Source organism: Scyliorhinus canicula, chromosome 7 (genome assembly GCF_902713615.1).
Source record: "Scyliorhinus canicula chromosome 7, sScyCan1.1, whole genome shotgun sequence".
Lineage (NCBI taxonomy): Eukaryota > Metazoa > Chordata > Chondrichthyes > Carcharhiniformes > Scyliorhinidae > Scyliorhinus > Scyliorhinus canicula.
Genome location: NC_052152.1, coordinates 103,718,926 through 103,743,213, shown reverse-complemented (window position 1 = coordinate 103,743,213; position 24,288 = coordinate 103,718,926). Strand labels below are relative to the sequence as shown.

General features: G+C 43.7%; 2 protein-coding genes across 4 annotated transcripts in view; one reads left to right on the top strand and one right to left on the bottom strand.

The window, feature by feature from the left end:
• The window catches only part of LOC119969235 (putative claudin-24), a 111,561-nt gene extending 87,590 nt beyond the window's left edge, over nucleotides 1-23,971 (bottom strand). The window contains exons 1-2 of one of the 2 annotated variants that reach the window (XM_038802575.1): nucleotides 23,702-23,971; nucleotides 16,303-16,403 (exon numbers count right to left, since the gene is read on the bottom strand). In XM_038802575.1, the coding sequence (XP_038658503.1) occupies nucleotides 16,303-16,316 (14 nt within the window). In that variant the 5' untranslated portion in view covers nucleotides 16,317-16,403; nucleotides 23,702-23,971. The remainder of the gene's footprint in view (nucleotides 1-16,302; nucleotides 16,404-23,701) is intronic. The other variant, XM_038802576.1, reaches the window with a different exon arrangement.
• Nucleotides 1-24,288, top strand: part of wwc3 (WWC family member 3) — a 241,309-nt gene that overhangs the window by 21,294 nt on the left and 195,727 nt on the right. The window lies entirely within an intron of this gene.

The following is a 24,288-nucleotide window of genomic DNA, read 5'->3' as shown; positions in this document are numbered from 1 at the left end:
AGAGTAAAATGGCAGGAGCCTTTATCACCATTGCACCGAATGATGAAATAACTGGCGCCAGAGCTCATACACTGAAATATTTAAATACTTTGTTCAGGTGGACACATTAAACGGAGAAAGTAGGCCCCAAAAATTTTGGCCGAGACCTGAACACAGACACATGTTCGAATTTGCCATTGCAGAAACTAATTGCTGGAGTAAAGATGAAAAATGCAAGAATTGTGGGGCCCATCGAACGTGAGTGTTGGAGAAAGAAACATTAAGTTTCAAACAAGAGTTATAAAAAGCAAGAACCGAATGAAAAATTGAATAGAGGGAAGAGCATTCACATGATACGAAAAGGACCAGGGTCACAATCGGATGACCAACTGTCGTTGATGTATTAGCGATTGTGGGTGCAACAAGCCTTTACTGGGTCACCTAGATGGACAACTGGTAGACGGACATGGGCACTGGCACAGCCATTTCAGTGGCACAAGAAATTGTTTACCAAGAGAAACTATGATAGATCGCCTTGAAACCCGCAAAGATAGTATAAGAACCTATACCGGGGCGGGAATTAGTTCTGTTGACGGGCTGTATCAATGTTTTTGAGAAAATATAGAGTATTCAATTCATTTTTTCCAATTAAGGGGCAAGTTAGCGTGGCCAATCCACCTACCTACCTTGCACATCTTTTGGTTGTGGGTGCGAAACCCACACAAACACAGGGAGAATTTGCAAACTCCACATGGACAACGGGGCTGTATCGATGTTAATGTGCTGCATGGTGGTATGTGACTAGCATTGCTGCCTCACAGCGCCAGGGACCCGGGTTTGATTCCCGGCTTGGGTGACTGTCTGTCTGGAGTTTGCACTTTCTCCCCATGTCTGCAAGGGTTTCCTCCAGGTGCTTCGGTTTCCTCCCACAGTCCAAAGATATGCAGGTTAGGTAGATTGGCCATGCTAAATTGCCCCTTAGTGCCAAAGATGTGTAGCTTTCATAGAATCCCTACAGTGCAGAAGGAGGCCATTCAACCCATCAAGTCTACACCGACCCTCCAAATGATCACACTACCTAGGCCCACGCCTCCACCCTACCTTCTTAACCTTTCAGACATTACTTCTGCACTGTAGGGATTCTGTGATTCTAAATGAACAGATCGCAGACTGCATGTCATTAAAAGTAACTATCCAGTCGTAATGGGGAGAACCTGGCTGGAGAGAATCGAGCTAAACTTGGCCGAGGAGAATCTCATGTCGGAGTCCGAAGCAGGCCCAACGAAAAGCCTAAAGGAGCAGAAAGTCGCAACTGCTGAAAAAGCACAAAACAGCCAGTATGGGACAATTGGGCGCGGCCGTTTTGGCGCGGCCGTTTGGACGGCGCCGTTTGGACGGCGCCGTTTGGGCGCCATGGGACAATTGGGCGCAGCCAATTTGGCGCGGCCGTTTGGGCGCAGACGACAGAATAATTTTAAATTTTGTGGCTAGTAAATTGTTGCAAGATTCAGTATCGTTCGAAGGAAGGACTTAAAAGCAAGCTTAAAACTGTAAATTAAAAGATGAGCTTTAAAAAGTTTTAAAACTAACTTTATTGTAAATTAAAAACCTTAAATTAGTTCATTTAGTTAAAACCTTAAATTAGTTCATTTAGTTTAGTTCATTTGGTAATTATGAGCAAGGCTCCTCAAGTACTCGATAGCATCCATGTTTTCAAATTTAAGAACAGTTTCATGTATTCTTTTATCTGCATCTCTATACTTTTTTAGTTTTTGTGGCGGTTCATGGCCGGCTAGTAACCTTTCATAATATGCATCTCTACCTTTCTGTACTTTACGCAGGCCATCAATTAGTTTCCATATGGTGGGATGATGCATGCCAAGTTCGTATTTCAATCGACGGTGGGCTGCCTCCGCATTATTGTTTGTGCGGTCTTCCCCGTTTAATGTTCTCTGATAAAGGTTCCAAATCTCAGGGCGAAATAAAGGTGTTCGTCTACCATTTCCTCGTCTGTTCAGACGACCAACATATGTATCTTCAAACCAGTTGAGTAAATCTTGAAGTTCTTGCGGCAGTTGGGTCGCTAAAGCATCCAGATATTCATCGATTTTGTTCAAAGGTACAAAGGCAATGGCAATAATCATTTTAGTTTTTAACGCGGAATCTGGATCAGTGTTATACAAAGTAAGGAACCCCATACTAGCTCGATGTTTTTGCATATTTTGAGCGAAATGAAAAAAACATCCTTTTATTTGAACATCAGGGAATATGTCTTTCATAGCACTGTGCGCAGCTTGTTCATAATCACAGACGATTGAACTGGGTTTCAAGTTGGGTTCGATTTCTTTCAATAATGCGAACATTCTCGCATATGTGGTGCGTTGCTTGTTGGGCAAAAGAGCATAAACCGTAGGAGTAACTCCTCCGTGTTTTTTTACCATAATTACATAAATCTGAGAAAAGAGGCTGGGAGCAATACTGAATGTGCCATCTGCAAACCACATATCAGATGTCAATAAGTGCTGTAGCCAGCTCTGTCTTCCGAAGATTAATATCCGGTCGTGACCTGATCCGCTATCACAAAGTAAAAAAATTTCTTCCACTCCTGGTTGAGGGACATATATCCTGTAGCATTCTGGCACAATCAATTGTTGTAAATCACTTGGATTGGTGGGGGCGTTCAATACATAATTACGCTTTCTGCTTATCATTCTCCTCAAAGCAGATATATTAGGAATGGCTGGTAGACTAGCTTGGGATATGTCTGTCAAACATTCATTAACAACTACAGTCGGTGCCTCAAGGGTTTCCTGTGCTCTCTTTTTTATTTTAGTTTTCACGAGTGCAACCGCTACTTGTGCAGCAGAAGCATCATGCGAATGGCTGTTCAGCTGCCTCACCACGTTTGCAGCTTCAGTATGGAGCCGTGCTTTGCTCCGGTTTTTTTGCTCACAACGCCAAAATTTCACTTCGCTGTCACCTTTGCTTGTTTTGTCAAAGACGTAAAGGAATCCGTTATGAACAAATTTTTCTTTACCACGTTTCGTTGATACTTCCTCAGCCATCATATGGGTATGCGAATTGGTTTAGTTAAAAAATATATAAAAAGATGGTGATAGAACGAAACACTTGTGACAGCGGACCCGCACCAGCAGCCAACTCAACTGAGGCTAATTTACAAATAAAGAAATATTATAATGGCCAAAACGTCCGGCGCCAAAACAGCCGGCGCCAAAACGGCTGGCGCCAAAACGGCCACGCCACAACGGCCGCGCCCAAATGGCTGCGCCAAAACGTACCTAAACCCAAAACAGCTGTGGTCAAGGCTCAGGCTAGCAGTGCTGGGACCAAGACGACAAAGACTTAGCATATTGTAACAAATGCGGTTCAGGATCGTGAAACAAAGAAAGAAGAGCTTACGGGAGATGCATATGAATGCTTTCACAGACATGAAGGTCAAAAATAGACTGAAAGGTTCGGTGAGGATGACCGGATAATGAAACGCCTGACCATAAGGAAATTCTTGAGTTCATTGGAACAAACATTCTGTTTGGGGAAAGTTGCTGACTCCCTTCATGCATCAAGAGTCAACAAGAATAAAAAGATTGCTGATCATAAACAACAGCAATACCATCACATAGACTCCTGAATGATGTTTGGATGGGAGTTGCTCCATATGAAATGAGTTGGAGCTGCTCAGAATGCAGTCTGCAACACTAATATTCCTTTCGCTCTGTACAGCAACATCTGAAGTCCAATGAACATACCAACAGCAAGAAGAATCACCATAACTTTGCTTACGAAGCCATACCTGAAGGCTAAATTTGATATGTTCTTAAAAGGGCAAGAACACTTTCGAAAATACTTGGGGGGCAACAGCTTGAGCTGGAAAAGTGTGAAGTTTCATTCCAGAAACAAGGAGCGGGATTCTCCCATTCGGCAGCAGAGTGTACACACTGTCGGAAATGCCGTCGCGTTTTACGACGGCGACGGCACGAACAGACCGCTCAGAGCACCGATTCTGGCCCCCCCCCCACCCCCTGATGGCCACAAAGTGCCATCATCTTTACCTGAGGGACCTTAATCATTGAACTAGTTTTAAGGCTGCACTCCAGATCTGTCACAGGAAAGGAATAATAGGATTGTAAATGTTGAAAGTAAAATGTCACGTGGGGTGATGGATGAATCTTCCCGCCCCGGCCCACCCATGGTCACCTGGAGACAGGAATTCCATCTTGGGCTGGTCACTGTCCGTGTGGAGTTTGCATATTCTCCCCGTGTTTGAATGGGTTTCGCCCCCACAACCAAAAGATGTGCAGGCTAGGTGAATTGGCCACACTAAATTGCCCCTTAATTGGAAAAAAATGAATTGGGTACTCTAAATTTATTTTTAAAAAAATCTTGGGCTCACATCTTGGGCGGGATTCTCTGACTTCCCGCTGGGTTGGAGAATCGCCGGGGGGTGGCGTGGATCGGGGCCCACCAATCCGCGGGCGGGCCTGTGCCGTGGGGGCACTCTTTTCCTGCGTGCCGGCCGTGTCAGCCTCCGCGATGGCCGACGCATAGGTGAACCCCCCCTGCGCATGCGCAGGGATGACGTCAGCAGCCGCTAACGCACCCGCGCATGCGGGGACCCGCGCCGGCTGGCGGAGTCCCTTCGACACCGGCTGGCATGGCGCCAAAAGCCTTCTACGCCGGCCGGTGGGGCCCAAACCACTCCGGCGCCGGCCTAACCCCTGAAGGTGCTGAGGACGCCAGAGTGGTTCACGCCAATCCGTCCTGCCGGGACCCCCTGCCCCACCGGGTACGGGAGAATCCCACCCCTTATGTTCTGCTCTGTGAACTGGTATTATTATAAAATAAAAACTAACAATCTGGGTAGGTTCCACACTCTAACCCATTTTGTCACCACTTTATTTAAATAATTATTTTGTCAAATGGATTGTGTCCACTCTAGTATTATAGCAGGTGGTCCAAGATTACAATCCTGCTCTTGGGGGGTAGATATTAAGTGTGTGTGTGAGGTGGGAAATGGGTGATACAGTAGTAAGTTGCCAGCCTCTTTTACACCTCTTTCATTTCTATTGACTTCAATCTAGAGCGATGTTAAAGCAGGCAGCTGCTAGTTTGCTATCCTTGCTATCATCCACTTTGCATTACCACACAAAGGTAAAATCTACCGTTGGAGTCAAAGCATTGGAATATAAGGAAAAGGGCATTCAGCCCCTTTAGCTTGTTCTGCCGTTCGATCAGATGATGACTTATCTGTGATCTGGTTTGTGCCTCAACTCCGTTTATCTTTCTTTTCTCCCTTATGATTGAAACTTCTACCTAACAAAAATCTATCTGAGTCTTGAAAGGATCAATAATGTAAAATCAACCCTGCAAAACTGGTGGATTGAACTCATTGTAGCCTTGCCACCAAGCCTGAGTTGAAGTGTGTGAGTGAGTGAGGATAGTGGAACTTGATTTGCTGCAACTGTTTTGTGTTGCAATCTATCTATTTTCAAAGAAATGCAAAATCCAATATTTTGCAAGCCCTCAAACAGGCCTCCCGTACCAGCCTCCCCGAACAGGCGCAGGAATGTGGCGACTAGGGGGTTTTCACAGTAACTTCATTTGAAGCCTACTTGTGACAATAAGCGATTTTCATTTGACAGGAAACCAAACAGAAACCTTGTAACACCTTGGCTTTGGTTTGAATTGGTCTCTGATTAGCTTCTGTGGATATATTAGATGCAACTTCACCCAGACCACTAAGTTATTTATTTATACTGCTGTTTTGTGTTTGCAACATTGTGAATGCAATTTGTTTGTGTCGTCCAAAGACATACCGTTTTGCTCTTGGTCCGTGGAAAACCTCGGATAACCAGGAAGAAATAGTAAGATTTGTAATTCAGTACTGTCCTCTAACTCCCTGAAAATGTGACTGAGTCTTTATAGAATATTACAGATTTTGTAACAAAGTGAATTGTAGCCCTTTGGTATAATGATCTTTGCAATGTAACTCTGTGTAAATAAGCTGCAGAGCTTCCAAGCACTAAGTGTAAGAAATATATCACCATCTCCGGAAGTTCCAGAGCATTTTACAACCACTGAAGCATTTTTGAAGAGCAGTGAATGTTGTCGAAAATATACCTGCCAATTTGTAGCTCCCACAGACAAGAATTGAGATAATTGTACGTTGTTTGGAAAATAAAGGTAGTTTTAAGGGATTATACTTGCATTGCTAAAGATTACAAACTATGTATAGTTTCAGATGGGTTTAATTTATTGCTTCTATGCCTGGAAGGGACCTATAGTTAGATTCTTACTGGACAAAGGTGTGTGTGAAGAAAAAACATACAATGGAGTAATGGTTATCGAAAGGGCAACTAGTTAAGGAAAATAGAAAAATGAAAATAAATTTCCAGGTTTAAGGTACGAGAACAGATGACTGTTCAATAAAGACAGAACAAGCTCAGAAGAAGGCTGAGATGCCAGAAAGGCAAGTGATTTTCAGGTTTGTGAGATGGTACTACAACCTGTGGAATGTGAACTGAAATATCTGTGGGAATTGGTGGCTGGACCTCAAGTGTGTAAAAGCAGTCAAGACAAAGAAACAGTAAGAGGAGTTGGCACAAAACCTGGACTTGATTTGCCAGCAAAAGTGGAGCTCTGTTCATCGTGGTCTTTTAGAAAATGTGGACTGGATTTCGGAATGCAAACCGCTAATGGAAAGCATGATTGTGAGAGAAGGTCTTAAAGCATGTTTTGGGAGTGAAGTTTGGAAACTCTCCTGTGACAATCATCTGTGGGGGAAGAAATCCACAGAAACTAACTTGGTTTCAGAGGGGAGTGCGTATTTGACTACAGCTAATCGGTGAGCCTTAAAAAACGGATTTTGTGTGTCAGTGAGATTATTGTGGCTTCAAATGTACTGTGCCATCCGAGTTAATCGTAAAGCTTGTGTTTAATTGACAAGCTAAGGGGAGTATTCCATGTTTAATTAAAAACAAATGTTGTTTATAAAACAAAGTAGTGATCCTTTGATTCTGCCCCTCCATCTTTGATTTAATAAAAGTAAAAGTTACAAAGATTTTGAGACAGAATTCCATTCAGGGATCTTCCCATCCAGTTATAACATCAACTGGGATTGTTACAACCTATACACATATATACAGTAATCGCTAATATTCATTTAAAATAAATAAATTTAGAGTACCCAATTCTTTTTTTTCCAATTAAGGAGCAATTTAGGGTGGCCAATCCACCTAACCTGCACATCTTTCGGGTTGTACGGTTGAGACCCACGCAGACATGGGGAGAATATATAAACGCCACATGGACAGTGATCTGGGCCCGGGGTCGAACCTGGGTCCTCTGCGACATGAGGCAGCAATACTAACCACTGCATCACCGTGCTGCCCCAGTAATTGCTTATACTCTGATGCAGGAACTCGAATGCTGCATCTGTTGTGCACATTTCAGTAAGTATGAGTCATGGTGCCTATGTGCTGCCTTTCTGTTGTTTTAATGTTTGAAAAATAGACTGAAACCACTTTTTATTTATTTCTTCTAATTCTCTGATATTGATGTATTGAAGCTCATTAATGCAGAAGAAGCTATCACTGTATGCTGAAGTATATATATTTAAACTAAAAAAAACTGGAATTTTATTATGAGCACTTGAGTGCCAAAAGAGTTTGTATTTGGGTATGGCAGGCATTTTAATACTACAGGTATCTGTGGGCAAATGATAAATAAATAAACAACTATAAAAATCCACCGTATTTCATTGGAGAATTCCCTCACATATTTTCATACCATTGTATGTTTTGGTTATGTGGCTCCTGCATGCCTTTAAAGTTTTTATAAGCTATTTAATATCAACTGCAATCTGGATCAATAAAATGGACACAATTGTAAGTATAGTCATACTCAATATGGGTTTGTTGTGGACTAATTGAAGTGATTGATTGCCATTATCATTGGATTGTGCGATTGGATATAAACATGGAGTCAGTTTTGTCTTCTATAGGCTCTCCATACACAGCTTTGTTTGACCACTCTCCTTGACAGCCTGTTCAACATTATTGTGACTGAGTATTTTCTGCATTTCAACATGGAAGCTGTTCTGTTTTGTCAGAATCTCTGATGCTTAATCCCTCATCCCAGTCTACTTCCTGTGTCCCTACTTGTGCTGAACCTAAATGATGACTTGCCTTGCCACGCTCCACCTTGAACTTCAGCATCAAACCTTCCCACCTCCAGTTCATCAGCTGGGCTCTTTAATTACACTTCCATTGGGTCACCTATCCATTCCTCACTTGATCATCTATCTGTTGTCAGATGTTTACCTCCTTCCAGCCCCAACTAATCCAGAATTTCACTGTCCAAGTCTATTGCCCTCCCATCTCCTGATTCCTGCCAACTATGCATTTACTTCAAAATCTTCTTGAGTGTTTTCTTTAGGGGATCAGTCCTTCCTAATCCTGCAGGCTTGGGTGGAGTCTTTAGCTATCTCTTGCTCTTGCTCTGGAACAGTCTTCCCACATCCCCTCTTGGCCAGGATTTTACAGCCCTGCAAACTTTCTGGGATTTGCATATCACCTTATTGGAAATCAATATTTTTGACTTATTCCAGTATTTTGTTTTACTGTTTTTGAAAATGTTCATGGATCACACAGTATTTAAACCTTTGTTTCACTTTGTGATAGAATGTTTTCATTATAAAGCTAAAGGAAAAATTGAACCAAAGTGCTGGCTGGCAGGTTTCAGTGTCTGTACGAAATGCATGGTGGCGCAGTGGTTAGCATTGCTGCCTCACGGCGCCGAGGTCCCAAGTTCGATCCCGGCTCTGGGTCACTGTCCGTGTGAAGTTTGCACATTCTCTCCATGTTTGCGTGGGTTTCACCCCCACAACCCAAAAATGTGCAGATTAAGTGGATTGACCATGCTAAATTACGCCTTAATTGGAAAAAATGAATTGGGTACACTAAATAATGTAGGCAGCCGGTCCAGTCCAGAATGTGAAAATGTCCTGGAACGAGCCAGTTCCAAAGACATTTGCGTGTGCATCGTGTGCTTAGTGCACATTGATGGAGTGTTAGCAGTAACCAGTCAAATGTGTCACATGTATGGTAATTCCTCTGGAGTCTGCTTCTCATTTATGTCTGGCACGAGTGACAAACTACAAGTGTGTATACAGCATCACTGTTTGCCAGCATCACTGTTTGCCAGGGATGGTCTTTCCTTTTCTAGTTTCCCAGATACATTACAAAATCAGACCAACGTTGACTGCAGATCCACCACTTTTCCCATTTTCATTCTCGTGTTCCACTTCCTCCATGACCTCTTTCCTCCCTATCTCTGTAACCTCCTCCAGTCCTACAGCTCTCTTGATAGCTATATTCCATGGGGTTTGCACCCCACCATTGGTTGCTGTGCTTTCAGCTGTCTGCGACCTAATCTCTGCATTGTGGATCCACTGGACTGGTGAATCTATCTATCCTGGTTATCTTGTAACAGCCATCAGCCACCAACTCTAATTGGCAAAACTACCATTTTACAACTTCAGCGGAGGCAGAATATATTTCAGAAGGATGTAAAAGTAATGATTGTATAAGAAAGCAGCCAAAGATGCTTTACTACAGCTGTCCCAGATCCCCACTTCCCTCCGGTGTCTTGTGTGTCTCCCGCTTTCTTTGCCCCATTATTGTCAGCTGTGCCTTCAGCCATATGTCCCCATAACATTAGAATTCCCCTGAATCTCTCCATCTCTTCTCCATTTTAAAACATACCTGTTTGACTGAGTTTTACCCACCCAGTGTAGTATTTCCCTGTGTGGCTCGGTGTCAGTTTTAGACTTTGTGAAGTGTCTCGAAAGATTGTGCTTTTTTAATTGAGCTAAATAACTTATTGTTTGATTGTCTGATTGTAAAAATGAATCATGATACGGGTGTGATAAGAACATTCCAACTTGAATGGCAATAAGTTGTTTGTCGCAGGGCCATGGGATCTTGTAGAAAGAACTTGCGAAAAAAGAGCAAACTCCTCATTCTTTGCCCCCCCAGTTCAGTCAGACTTAAATGAAAAGGAAATCTTGCGTGCAGCAACACTTTAACTATTTCTTCCTCCTAATCCCAGCTCATGCCAAGTTGAGTTAGAAACAAACTGTTTGGTGGTATTGCTTGGGTTTTCTGCTCTGCTTCACCAGTGAAGTACTAGTGGGAGCGGTGCCAGGGCCAGCTGCCATTTCTGGACAGGCAACTCTGATGCAGAGTAGTGAGGGGCACACAAGGTACAGGCCAACCTTCACCCTTCAAAATAGTTTCCAGCATCCATTATATAAGATCCCATGGCACTATTTTGAAGAAGATCTGGCGAGTTCTCCACAGTGTCTTGGCTAATATTTATCCCTCAATCGGCTTCACTTAAAATGGACTAACTGGTCATTAACAGTTTACTGTTTGTGGGATCTTGCTGTATTTACATAGAACATACAGTGCAGAAGGAGGCCATTTGGCCCATCGGGTCTGCACCAACCCACTTAAGTCCTCACTTCCACCCTATCCCTGTAACTCAACAACCCTCATAACCTTTTTTGGTCACTAAAGGCAATTTATCATGGCCAATCCACCTAACCTGCATGTCTTTGGATTGTGGGAGGAAACCAGAGTACTCGGAGAAACCCATGCAGACACTGGGAGAACTTACAGACTCAGCACAGACAGTGACCCAGTGGGGAATCGAACCTGGGACCCTGGCGCTGTGAAACCACAGTGCTATTCACTTGTGCTACCGTGCTGCCCTGTACTCAGACTGGCGGTCGCATTTCCAACATTACAGTAGCGACTACATTTCAAGAAGCATTTTATTGATTGCAAGGGGCAATAGTAGGTGTTGCGGTGGTGAAAGGCACAGTATAATCACAGAATTGTTACAGTGCTGAAGGAGAATACAAGCCTTTTTTTCTGAGTTCATATTGTTGAATACTTTTAGCTTGTCTACACTTCTGACCGTTTGATAAATTGAGAAAAGATCACATTGATAGCTTAGGACAGACGGAGGGGAGGGATGAACTTGGAAATGATCGGGCGAGGTGCAGAGGCTGGAATTGTGGAGTTTGGGTCTGCACCCACAGTACATCGCTTGTTGACCTCTCTGGCCATTCTGCTGCAGTGTTGAGCCAGTGGAGTCCACAGCAAAACACAACTTGGCTGTGTTTATTTCTGGTGGCTTTCAGCACGTTACCATGATTTTTACATTTTGGTATGGGTTTTGTGGGGTTTATGATGCTGTTTGGGGGGATTTTACAGTCCTGTTTGGAATGGCTGCACATATACATTCACTTCCCTCTCAGTGATGGAATGAGTTTGGAGATTTTGTTATGTCGGTTTAGTTTGGTGTGTTTTTTATTAAATAAACAGCAGTGTATTAATAGGCTGCTGTAGCTCCCTTTTTTTTTGTGTGTGTGTTTGGCCGGTCTGTTCCAGAGTTCTTGAATTGAATGATTTATGATGTTTTGTCCAGTTTCAGCAGAAGGCTAGTGTTGCATACACAATAGACAGAGGAAACTTGGAGAATTAAGAGCTTGGGTGTATACACTGATCAAAACAAAGGAAATACCAACAGTGACTTCAGCATTGAGGCCTTTTCAGGTCAAACTTGAAATTATTTTTCTTCAGTTGTAACAGCCAAGATTTTTTCAGATGGAACCCCTCCCACAATGCTTCCCCATTGGGAAGTTTCATGGTAATTCGAAGCCATTTGCTTTTGTTTACACTATAAGAAATAATTAGGCAATAAGCAGCATAAATGTGGGAAATTGAACGCTCAAGAAAATGTTGAATGACCGAATCATTTGAGTGGTGTCTGTGTGTTAAGGGCAGATCTCAGTTGCACTTGATAGATTGTGAGTGTTTTTATTTTTGTGTTTCAATCTATTGGTCAGCTTCCTGTTGAAATTGTTGGATATCCCAAGTGCGTGTGTGCAGAAATGACAATGGTGTTGAGTTAAGGATGATTGGCAAGGGCAGTAGAGGTACACAAAGGGGTTTGTGTGAAAGGGTGCTCCACCTTCTATACTTTACTGCAATTTGTTTCTGTCCTTTTTAACACTGTTTACAATGATATTTTTTTGGAGTCCTCGCTCATGTTTCAGATCAACTACTGTCAAGAAGTGGAATTTTTACAAAGTGGGAGCTCTTTTTCAATTATTTTGTTTTATATCTGCAGGTGTCTTTATGAGACTAGTAATAGTGCTCACAAAGCAGTCAGGCATGTCACACCGTCTGTCAGTAGGAAATGAGGACACATGGCTTTTTGTTTCTTCCTATGAGGATACCTGACCTGGAGCTGTTTAAAATTCTTTTCAGTATCCCAACAATGAGTCAAATTGAAGAGAGGCTGCAGCTTGCTCTGTTCTAGACCAGTCGCACTGTAAATCCTGAGAAACCAGCTTCATACAACATATGGTTTATGGTAACTCCCTAATGCCCCTTGAGGCCAGCCTTGGCTCAGTGGTAATGTTCTTGTCTGAGCCAGAAGATTGTGGGTTCCACCCCACAGATCTGAGAATGTAACCCAGGCTGACTCTCCACTTCAGCACTGAGGGTGTGCTGCACTGGTGTTGATCCTGTATTTGAATGCAATGCCTGCCCCCCCCAACTTTGGGGATGGGAAAGAGCCCATGCTAGCTATTTTAAAGCGAGAGTTCTCTCTTGTTATCCTGCCAATATTTATCCCAAAACCACCATCTCTGAAACAGGCTATCTCGTCATTAGCTCATAACTATTGTGGAACAGTGCTTTGCACAGATTGGCTGCCATGTGTTTCCTACAGGGCAACACTGGCTGCACGTCAAAAGCAGTTTGTGCCTTGCAAAGTGCTTTGTAGCATCCTGAGGTTGTAAAAGGTGCTATATAAATATAAATCCTGTGTGGCTACCTGGCTGCTTGCAGGGGCCAGCATGTGTCAACCAGGCATCAGTTAGCAGGGAGGCTGTCACTGCTTTGTGTCTTGGCCACACCTCAGGAAGAAGGTTGTTTGGTCTGTAACATACTTGGGCTGACACTTCAGTGCATTACTTAAGGATGTGCTGTGCTGCCAGAAGTACGTTGTTTTCAAATGGAACATTTAACCCAAAGCCCCAGTTCCCTGTTCTGGATGCGGGAAAAGGTGAGTATGCTGAGTTGGGTCACAGGCCATACTCTCTTTCGATGCCTAGCAGGACAGATTTGAGGGGCTGAATGACTTCCTCCTGATCCTAATGCAAACCAATCAGTCTGGTTAGCTTAACAGACAGTTGGGTGGCATGGTTGCACAGTGGTTAGCACTGCTTCCTCACGGCACCGTGGACCAGGGTTCGATCCTGGCCCTGGGTTACTGTCTGTGTGGAGTTTGCACATTCTCCTCGTGTCTGCGTGGGTCTCACCCTCACAACCCGAATGTGCAGGATAGGTGGATTGGCCACGTTAAATTGCCCCTTAATTGGGGGGAAAAAAAGAATAGGGTACTCTAAATTTATTTTTATAAAAAAGCTTAACAGACAGTAGTTATTTACATCAGTCACAAGTATTTTGTTGCCATGTGAGATACCTGGGATGGGTGTGGCACTTTGAAATAATATGAATGTTTTCAATGTAAGACAATTGCAAAGGCAGATCAATTTAGTAACCGAGAGCTAATAACTCAGTCTGGTAATGTGCCAATGACTGACTGTCTTCAGTTGCTTCCTGAACTTCCCGGCATTGTAAGGCCAGGAATAGGAATAGGAATGTTCATTTGTTCAGCTCCATTAATAATGAAGCAGCCCTTAAAACAGTACAGTGTGGGCAGCCTTCAGGATTTGGCTGGCTTAATACTGTACCAGGTCATGATCATCTACAAAAGAGTAAAGGCCGAAGCACACCCCCTGGTGGTAACAACTTTGTGAGACCTCCCATCACCGGAATCCTAGAATTGCCATTGCCCAGAAACATTAAATGGACCTGTCATGTAAACAACATGGCTACTGGAGCTGAAGACTGTGCAGTGAGCACTTACCTCGAGACTCTCTCAAAGCCTGCCCACTGTCTTCAAGTCAGGTGTACAATGGAATGTTCAGCACTTCAGAAGCTGAGCACCACCCAGGACAAAGCTGACTACTTGGTGCCTGCTACTGGACTTGATAGCCATATCGCCCACCTCCTGCACTGGGTGACAGCAGTAGCTAGAGGATGCACGGCAGCAATTTACTTTTGGGAGCACCTTTCAGCTCCAAGGAGAATAAGAATTGAAAAATTGCGAGAGCCCCAAAGTTCACCGACAAGTACCCCTCCCAAATGGCTGAGTTAGGCATAATATTTTATAACCATTGTGTCATAATCCTAAATCACTGAGGATGATTGGGCTCCAGGACAATGCCCACAATTGTCATTTCACCAACTAGATATAGGCAATAAATATGTGTTTGTAAGAATCACCCATATCCCCAAAATGCATTTTGAAAAACTGTCAGGTGAAATGTAACCAACACACTGGGATATAAAATCCTGGTTAAACAAAAGTACTGTTTGGATTTGTGTTGATCCAAAATACAGGCATGGTAGTCAGAAACCTTACACACAGTACTCATAACAACCAATCGTGTATAGTACACATGTTGGCTGTGGCTCAGTTGGAAGCACTCTTATTTCTGAATTAGAAGGTCACAGGTCTACGCCGGGGCCCCGCAAGGCTGCGTACTTAGCCCCCTACTCTACTCCCTGTACACACATGACTGCGTGGCAAAATTTGGTTCCAACTCCATCTACAAGTTTGCTGACGATACGACCATAGTGGGCCGGATCTCGAATAACGACGAGTCAGAATACAGGAGGGAGATAGAGAACCTAGTGGAGTGGTGTAGCGACAACAATCTCTCCCTCAATGCCAGCAAAACTAAAGAGCTGGTCATTGACTTCAGGAAGCAAAGTACTGTACACACCCATGTCAGCATTAATGGGGCCGAGGTGGAGATGGTTAGCAGTTTCAAATTCCTCGGGGTGCACATCTCCAAAAAATCTGTCCTGGTCCACCCACGTCGACGCTACCAGCAAGAAAGCAAACAGCGCCTATACTTCCTCCGGAAACTAAGGAAATTCGGCATGTCCACATTAACCCTTACCAACTTTTACAGATGCACCATATGCCGGTGCTTATGTAGTTACATTGTGTACCTTGTGTTGCCCTATTATGTATTTTCTTTTATTCCCCTTTCTTCCCATGTACTTAATGATCTGTTGAGCTGCTCGCAGAAAAATACTTTTCACCGTACCTCAGTACACGTGACAATAAACAAATCCAATCTTAGTCCTGAGAAATATCCACACATGCAGCATTAACCGTGTGAAGAATCACTGCCCTGACAAGAATATTGCAATTTTAAAATGGAAATAAAAGATTGCCTGCTGTAAACTCGATTGGACTTTAAAAAAAAAAAGATTGGTTAGAAGCTTTAAAACGTCCTGGTCATATTTGAAGAAGAAGGAAATTTAATTTTGCGCTATTGGGATATCCCCTCCTTTATGCCAGGTTCAGCTGTAGTTCTAACACTGCTTTCTCTTTCTCCATGTTGCCTGTCTGCCACAAGTAGGCCCTCAGAACATTGTGGTAATATCAGCAGGTTTCTGACATCATGCGGGAAAAATGCAGGTATGTCTGCGCTCTCTGGAATGTATGAATGTGCCACAGGGGCTGCCAGTGTCATTATCAGTAACAACATAATCTTTGTGCACAGGCTCGCGTGTCACAATCACTTTGCCTTCGCTGTTGAGTGTGTGAAAGGAGCCATCTGAGGAAGGCTGTAAATAAACTAGGTTAGAAGTGGGCCAATGCAGCACTGATCTTTTCATAGAAGGGTGGCATGGTGGCGCAGTGGTTAGCACTGCTGCCTCACGGCGCCGAGGACTCTGGTTCGATCCCGGCCGGTCACTGTCCATATGGAGTTTGCACATTCTCCCCGTGTCTGCTTGGGTCTCACCCCCACAACCCAAAGATGTGCAGGGTAGGTGGATTAGCCCTTAATTGGAAAAATTAAAAAACAAATAATTTATAAAATCATAGAATCCCTACACTGCAGAAGGAGGCCATTTGGCCCATCGAGTCACACAAACACTGGGGGAAAGACAGTCAGCCGAGGGCGGAATCGAACCCAGGTCCCTGGCGCTGTGTAGCAGCAGTTTGATTTTGTCCATCTCCTCCCCCTTTAAGACTGACAATTCTATATCATTTTGCATGAATGGTGTAAAACAGTGTAAGAACACCTTTACCTCATATATTTGAGTATAATAAGCTCTGTGTACAAAACAGCTTTCTTACCTTGGGTGATACATTTTTGTGAATGTCTTGTGTTTTATTTAGCCAAACTGAAAATACTCCAGATGCTGGAAGTTTGGTCACGCACGGCAGTCGGGCAGTATCTGTATGAAAATGATCAGCTGTCAACATGACACATCTGTTTCCATGTTTGTCCTATTTTCATTTCCTTTTGCCTTGCACCATCATCTGCTTTTCACCACTTAGACACTCATGTCCTCTATCGTATCAAAAAGGGGAGAGGTGGGGAGACTGAGAGAGGTTTGGGAAGGGATTTCCAGAGCTTTTTGACCTCGGTAGCTGAAGACGCACTTCCCAATGGTGAGTGAAGGAATTCAAACTGTAAAGAGGCCGGAATTCCAGGAAGGCTGTGATCCAGGAGGAATGGAGATGGGGTGGGCTGGGGTCATGAATACAAGAAGAATTGTAAATTGGTGATGGGTCTGGATCGGTATAACCACTGTCGCTAAATGAGCACAGGGCAGCTGAGTGATCATCCTCTGGTTCGAATGAAAGTCCATCAGTCTGAAGGTTGCAGGTTCAAGGCCCTGTATTGTCACTAGATATACATTATTGTTGTACAACAGAAAGTCTTCAGATTGCAGACAGTGTGAAATCTAGGTGATTGGATCTAAGTTCTGCTGCCTGAAGCAAGCTTGCATATTAAACGACAAGCTGGGGAGCATCCAGGAGAGGCTTTTCTTGAGTTGGCAGACCACTTCCTGAAGTGTCTTGATGAACAGTATGAAGGAGTTTGAATGGCAGTGTGACTCGAGATAGGTGTCGATGTTCTAATCTGAGTGATAATGTAAGGAATTTGACGTTGGTTGTGACCTATTCCAGGCGCTATGGTTGCACCAGATAGAAACCTTGTCCTGCTCCTGCTGACCTATGGAGATTGACCGACCAAGATTCTGTGTGCCATATTGAAACGGTGCAAAAAGGACAATTTGAAACTGACCTCCATTTAAACTGTGGATTAGATTTCATTTTCCGTGGTATGCCTACATTGTTGCAAAAGACATAAATTCAATTTCTGTCAGTACAACGGCGCCTGACAAAATAGTGCAAAAAGGACACCGGAGTGGGACTAATTGGATAGCAACTTCAAAGAGCCAGAAGAGACATGATGATGGGCCAAATGGCCTCATGTGCTGTATGACTCTATGATTTTATGTCGGTCAGAATCTACTTACTGCATCTATTTTATTTAAAAAGAGGACAGTACTTTATTGTAACACTTCCATGGGGTGTTCAGGAGCGAATGTGTCAATATGGTCAGTCATCAACACTTCTCAAGAGCAATTGAGGATGGACAATAAGTGCTGGTCTTGCCAGCGATATCCTGTAAACAGCTGAGCTGATAATCTGTTTTGGTGATCTTAGTTGAGGTATATATGTTGGCCAGGACACAAGGGATATATCTCCTGATCTATTGGGAAAAAGTGCTTGGATACGTGCATATGCCTTAGAGGGCGGATGGAGCTGCAGTTTAACATCTGACCTGAAAGGTAGCACTTCCTCAGCACTGCACTGGCATGTCAACATGGACTTTCTGCTTATGTCTCTGGCATGTTCTTTCGATAGTTTTTCCATTGCTCTAACTATGGATGTTTTAGTCTACCAAGAATCGCATATTAGTTGCAGTGTTTTGGTAATTTTTGCGTGATGTGTGAAATATGACACCTATTTCATTACATTTGCCTCTGTATTAGTGCAAGTAATTCTCGTGAATTGGATAGTGTAAAATAGAATAATTTTTTTTTTAAATTTCCCACCTTCTGTATTGTGTGGTCCATTTGTGATGAATTTCTTAAATCTAGTCAAATGGTATTTAGTCATGTCACTGATGCTTCACATAGTCTGGGTGGCTGACCCCAATTTGCAGCATATTTTTGCTATTGTCTGATTTTCAACCAGAAGCCAATCTTTTCAGTGTCTTGACATCTTAATCAAGTTCACATGACGTGGTGATTGCTTAAAAGGCATTTTGTATAGTTGGCTCGCCATTACACAGAGCCTTGAGGTTCACTGGGTGTATCTTCAAGTATATTAATCTTCCTGCAGAAATAAGTTGCTGTCAAGTTGCAAGCGAACCCTGTTGTAAAGGCTATTCATAATACAGGAAGGGTGGTTAGACAGTTTGCCAGACTTGAAATATAAAACATTTCTGGAATTTCCCTAGATTTGGTGTATGCTTGAAGTCAGAAAACTGTGTGACTATTTTCTGTGATGCTGTTTTAATGCAAGTTAGCGGTTTTGCCTTGTGACTTTAACTTAATGCTAATTATCAGTTTGCGGTCCTATTTAAGATACATTAAAATTCACCGCCGTAAGCTCAGTAGAGTTGTTGGATCGTATAACACAAGAGGAGGTCATTCAGCCTGTTGCATCTATGTCATCTCTTTGTGGGAATTATCCAATTAGTCCCATTGCCCTACAGGAAGATTCCCTGATCTTTTGGAAAAAGTGCTTGGATATTTGCACCTACCTGAGAGGGTGGATGGAGCTTCAGTTTAACATCTGACTTGAAAGATAGCACTTCCTCAGCACTGCACTGGGGATCAGGGGATTTTCCTGCAGCCCCTAATCATGCTTCCTTTTCAAGCATTTATCCAGTTCCATTTTTACAAGTGATTATTTAAATTACTCCTTCCAACCTACAGTGCATTCCAAATGAGAGCAACTTGCTGTGTTTTTAAAACAAAACAAACAAATAAAAAGTGTCCTCTTCTTGTCTCTGCTTCAATTATCAATTTATCTTCAATCATTGACCTCTGGTTACTGACCCTCTTGCCAATAGAAACAGTTTCTCTTTGTGTACTCTATCAGAGTTATCACATGTTTTTAAAAAAATTATTTTTATTCAAATTTTTGTCAAAAACAGAATTTTTGCATAACCGTATGCAACAATTAACAGAACAAAATAAATGTTACGAAAGGGACAATGCTGGAAAATCTCAGCAAGTCTGGCAGCATCTGTAGGGCGAGAAAAGAGCTAATGTTTCGAGTCCGATGATTCTTTGTCAAAGCTGGTTTGAACCCCATTATTTATTGATTAAATAAATGTTAACCGTATATACAAAGAAAAGAACAAGACAACATAACGACCCCCCCCCCCCCCCCCCCCCCCCCCGGCACCCGCCCCCGGATGCTGCTGCTGACCTTTACTGCTATCCTAGAAAGTCGAGGAACGGCTGCCATCTCCGAGAGAACCCTCTCAAGGCACACTTAATTTTTTTGAGACTGAGAAACCCAGCCATGTCACTAACCCAGATCTCTACACTTGGGGGCTTCGAGTCCCTCTACATGAAAAGGATCCGTCCGTGGGCTACCAGGGAGGCAAAGGCCAATACGTCAGCGTCTTTCGCTTCCTGAACTCCCGGATCGTCTGACACACCAAAATCGCTATTTCTGGACTCGGCACCACACGCGTGTCTAAGATCTTGGACATTTGCCTCAGCAAAACCCTGCCAGAATCCCTCAAGAGCCAGGCATGCCCAGAACATATTGACATGATCTGCAGGGCTTCCCGCATACATCGCACATTTATCCTCAACCCCAAAGAGCTTGCTCAACCTGGTTGCCGTCATGTGCGCCTGGTGGACCACCTTAAACTGGATTAAGCTACGTCCGGCCCATGGGCCCCCATCCAGACTCCCCCCCCCCCCCCCCCCCCCCCCCCCCCATCCCCCCACCCACCCACGAAGAGAAATCTGGGGAGGACCGTCATCTTAGAGTTAGCGGGAGCATGTCCTACCTTTTGAAGTCCCCCTCAATCTGCTCTACCACCCAAGATAGATTAAGCTTGTGGAAGGCATCCCACTTTTACCTGTATCCCTAGGTACCGAAAGCTCTTCTTGACCAGCTTCAGTGGAGCTCTCCCAGTCCCTTTTCCTGCCCCCTTAGCTTGGAACATGAACATCTTGCTTTTCTTCTCGTTTAGTTTGTATTCTGAGAAGTTGCCAAAGTCCTTCAGTATCTGCGTGACCTCCCCCATTATCACATGTTTTGAACACTGCTACTATCTCACCCCTCAGCCATCTCTGCCCTATGTTTGTTTGAGATAGTCAGATGCTCTTTCCTCGGGCAGGAGAGTAAAGTACTAGGGGACGTAGGTTTAAAGTGCGTGGGGGAAAATTTATAACCGATGTTCAAGGCAATTGTTTTACATGGGGAGGTAAATATATGGAACGTGCTGCCTGGGGAGGTGGTGGGAGCAGGTACGATAGTGGCATTTAAGGGACATCTAGACACATATATATGAATAGCGTGGGAATGGAAGGATACAGACTCCATCAGCTGGATTCTCCGACTCCCCGTCGGGTCGGAGAATCCCGGGGAGGCGGCACGATACCCGCCCTGATGCCGGCTGACGTATTCTCCAGCGCCTTTCTTGGGCGGGGTAGGGTCCATGCCACATCAGTCGGGGGCCGTTGGCAGCGGCACCCCCCCCCCCACCCCAAGGCAATTCTCCGGGTCCCGATGGGACGATCAGGCATCTGTTTTTGGGCAGTCCTGCCGGCGTGAATGACTCAGCTCACATACCGGTGGGACCTGGCAGTTAAGTCGGCTGGTGCGGTCTTCGGGGGGGGGGGGGGGGGGGGGGGGGGGTCGCTGGGGGAAATGACACCGGGAGGGGCTCCCCACGATCGGGGCCCACCAATCTGCGGGCAGGTCTGTGCCGTGGGGGCCTTCCTTCCTTGTCGGCCCCTGTAGGGCTCTGCCATCGCCATGGCTGGCGCGGAGAAGAGAACCCCCTGCGCACGCGCCAAAACATATCGGCGGTTCCACGCATGCGCAGGATCAGGCCAACCCTTTGGCGCATGCGCGAACTCACGTAGTCCCTGCACCACCGGATTGAGTGGTGCCAACCCCACTGGCGCCCACCTAGCCCCCGGAAGGTTGCCGGTTTTCCCGCTGGCGTGGGGACTTAGTCCCCGGAAAGGAGAATCCCGGCCCATAAGCGCAGAAGGTTTTAGTTTAGGCAGGTACCATGGTCGGTGTAGGCTTGGAGGGCCGAAGGGCCTGTTCCCGTGCTGTTCTTATGGAGAACATGCCCAACTTCTCAGGTTCCTCTTTTTTAAACTCACTTGAAGCGTTTCCCACACTCGTTGAGGCTTCTCTGACATTAACGTCATGCAATTTTAAATTGGATCTCTTTTCCTTCATGTGAGTGAAGGAAGTCTGAAATAAGTTTGGGGAGTATTAACATAAAACCCTTTTAACCAGCGGAGAGAGGAAATGTTTCATTTCATCTATGGACCAGTTGCACTGTTCGAACAGATTATTCTCAGAAGATCCAACACATGAGAGCATCTTTTCGTAGGAGGATTTATGACTTAATGTAACCAAACCATCCCACCACAATCAGTGTTGACACTCTTTTAAACTCAGCAGCTTGGACATCCATCCATCTGTAAGTATTTCTGGGACGACCAAACATTTCGTAAAATCAAACTAATTGACTATCCAAATGTTGACTTAATCAAATTCATCTCAAAAGGACTCTGCTTTCACTGATTTTTCTTAATGTGGGAGCTGAGCATTATTGATAGGTACATTAGATAGTGTATTGGTGATGTTATTAGACTAGTAATCCAGAGTCTGAACTAATTTGATAAAAGTAAGTTTAGATCTCACCATCATATTTTGAGAATCTGAAAGCAGTTTTTAGCTTGGAAAAGAAAATCTGGAAATAAAATGCTTTAACAGTACAAGTGAGAACAAAACTATCTGATAGTTGTAAAACATTCAAACCTGTTCACTAATGTTCTGATCACAGTTTGGTTGAAATGTGACTCCAGTCCTACACCAACTTAGTTCACTCTTAACTGCTCTCCGAAGTAAACGAGCCAGCTACCCAGTTATACTAAGCCAGCAAATAATGTTGGGTAATAAATAGCAACCTTGCCAATGACGCTCACATCTTACGAACGAATTAAAAACATGCAGGATATACAAAAGAAAACCCCTTTCTTTTAAATATGTGTCTAAAATGGATAAAGTTGTCAATTTGAAAACACACTAACAATTTTTTTGGTCATCCTTCGGATGTGAGCATTGCTGAATAGGTTGACATTTAATAATAATGATCTTTATTGGAGCAAGTAGGCTTACATTAACACCACAATGAAGCTACTGGCCACATTCCGGCGCCTGTTCAGGTACACAGACGGAGAAGTCAGAATGTTCAAATTTCTTTAAAGCACGTCTTTCGAGGCTTGTGGGAGGAAACCGGAGCACCCGGAGGAAACCCATGCAGACACAGGGAGAACGTGCAGACTCCGCACAGCCAGTGACCCAAGCTGGGAATCAAACCTGGGAACCTGGTGCTGTGAAGCCATAGTGCTAACTACTGTTAATGGCTTTTAATTGTCAATGGCTTTGACAAAGAGTCATCGGACTCTAAACGTTAACTCTTTTCCCTCCCTACAGATGCTGCCAGACTTGCTGAGATTTTCCAGCATTTTCTCTTTTGTGCTAATTACTGTACTGCCAAAGGAAGGTAAGGCTTCCTTCAAGCCGGAATTGAACCAGTGACCCAAGGGCGGCAGCTTTAATCATCTTCACACCTCCGCTCTACAAGCTGAGCTATTTATTACACTTCTCTGTTTGGGTGGGTGGTGAGGGCCAGCTTGTTGCTTAGCGGGTGATGACAATAGAACAATTTACAAAAATGTAGTGACAATTCACAACCTCAGGGTGTCCCAAAGCACTTTGTTATCGGTGAAGTGTAATATAAGAAATGTGACAACTCATTCACACACAAGACTCTAAAGACAGAAATGTGATAATAATGGGATTTTTAATGACGTCGGTTGAGACATACACTTCGGCTATGACGCAGTGGGTAAAACTCTTTCTTGCTTTTCAAAATGGTGGCACGGGATCTTTTGCACCCATCTGAGAGCATAGATGGAATCTCTTTTTAACATCTCACCTGAATGATGGTACTTCTCTCTCAATACAGCTTTGAATTGGCCACCTAGATTTATGTGGTCAAGTCCTTTTGGAGTAGGGCTTGCACCCACAAAGTCCGAGTCAAACTGACGCCCAAAGGGTATGTAAAATGCCAGCGCTTGCTTACTTATCAGAAGTTCAGAAAGCTGGCGGACGAATAGAGCTAGGAAATAGCTTTAGGTGATATAGTGAAGTTTTTGTACTTCCCATTGTTTCTGGAATTATATTTGAGGTCCAGATTGTGGGAAGCGCAGTTTTGGAAGGATCAAGATATGAATTAATTGGAAAGGAATTAATACATTGTTCCAGGCTAGAAATTTTAGCACTGAATTCACATCAGAATTGTCAAAAGGTTTATACCACCAACACAAATATTATTATCCTATAATTTTACCCGTGCGTGCAGTATTAAGAGAAGAAATCAGATTGAGCAACTTACGGTTCCCAGTTGTTTATGGATTCCTCTTGATATCTGCCACAGCGAACACTTTGTGCTTCATAAATCAAGTGAAAGCAGTTGAGTCTTTTGATACCACGTCCACGACCATTTTACGTTGAAAAGCCCTAATACGTCTTTCTTTTGTTGTTTTTGATGCCCTTTTGCTGTTAACAGTTCTGAAAGCTTTCTGTACTTTGAGTTGGAACAACAGTGTGTGAGTCAGCATTGGTGTTCCCTGTGACATTGGTTGATCGACCCTGTAACACACTTTCTGAGTGAACTATTGATCTGCACTAAGTTTTTTGACCTTAATAAACCCCGTATACCCGCCTGTGATGCAACGTCCGTTGCATATGAATGTAAAAGTCAAGGTAAAAGCGTTCGTTGTCTAACAATTTATTTTAAATCTTTTTCTACATTTTAAAATGATAAACCATCAGTATTAAAATGTATATCTTCCCATTGGACGCGATCATCAATCTGCCAGAAGGCATGATAAACTACAGGATATGACGATAAACATCAGGGCTTGAGCATAAAAGATTTGAATGATTTATTTTCTCCCACAGGGATGTGTGGAATCAATA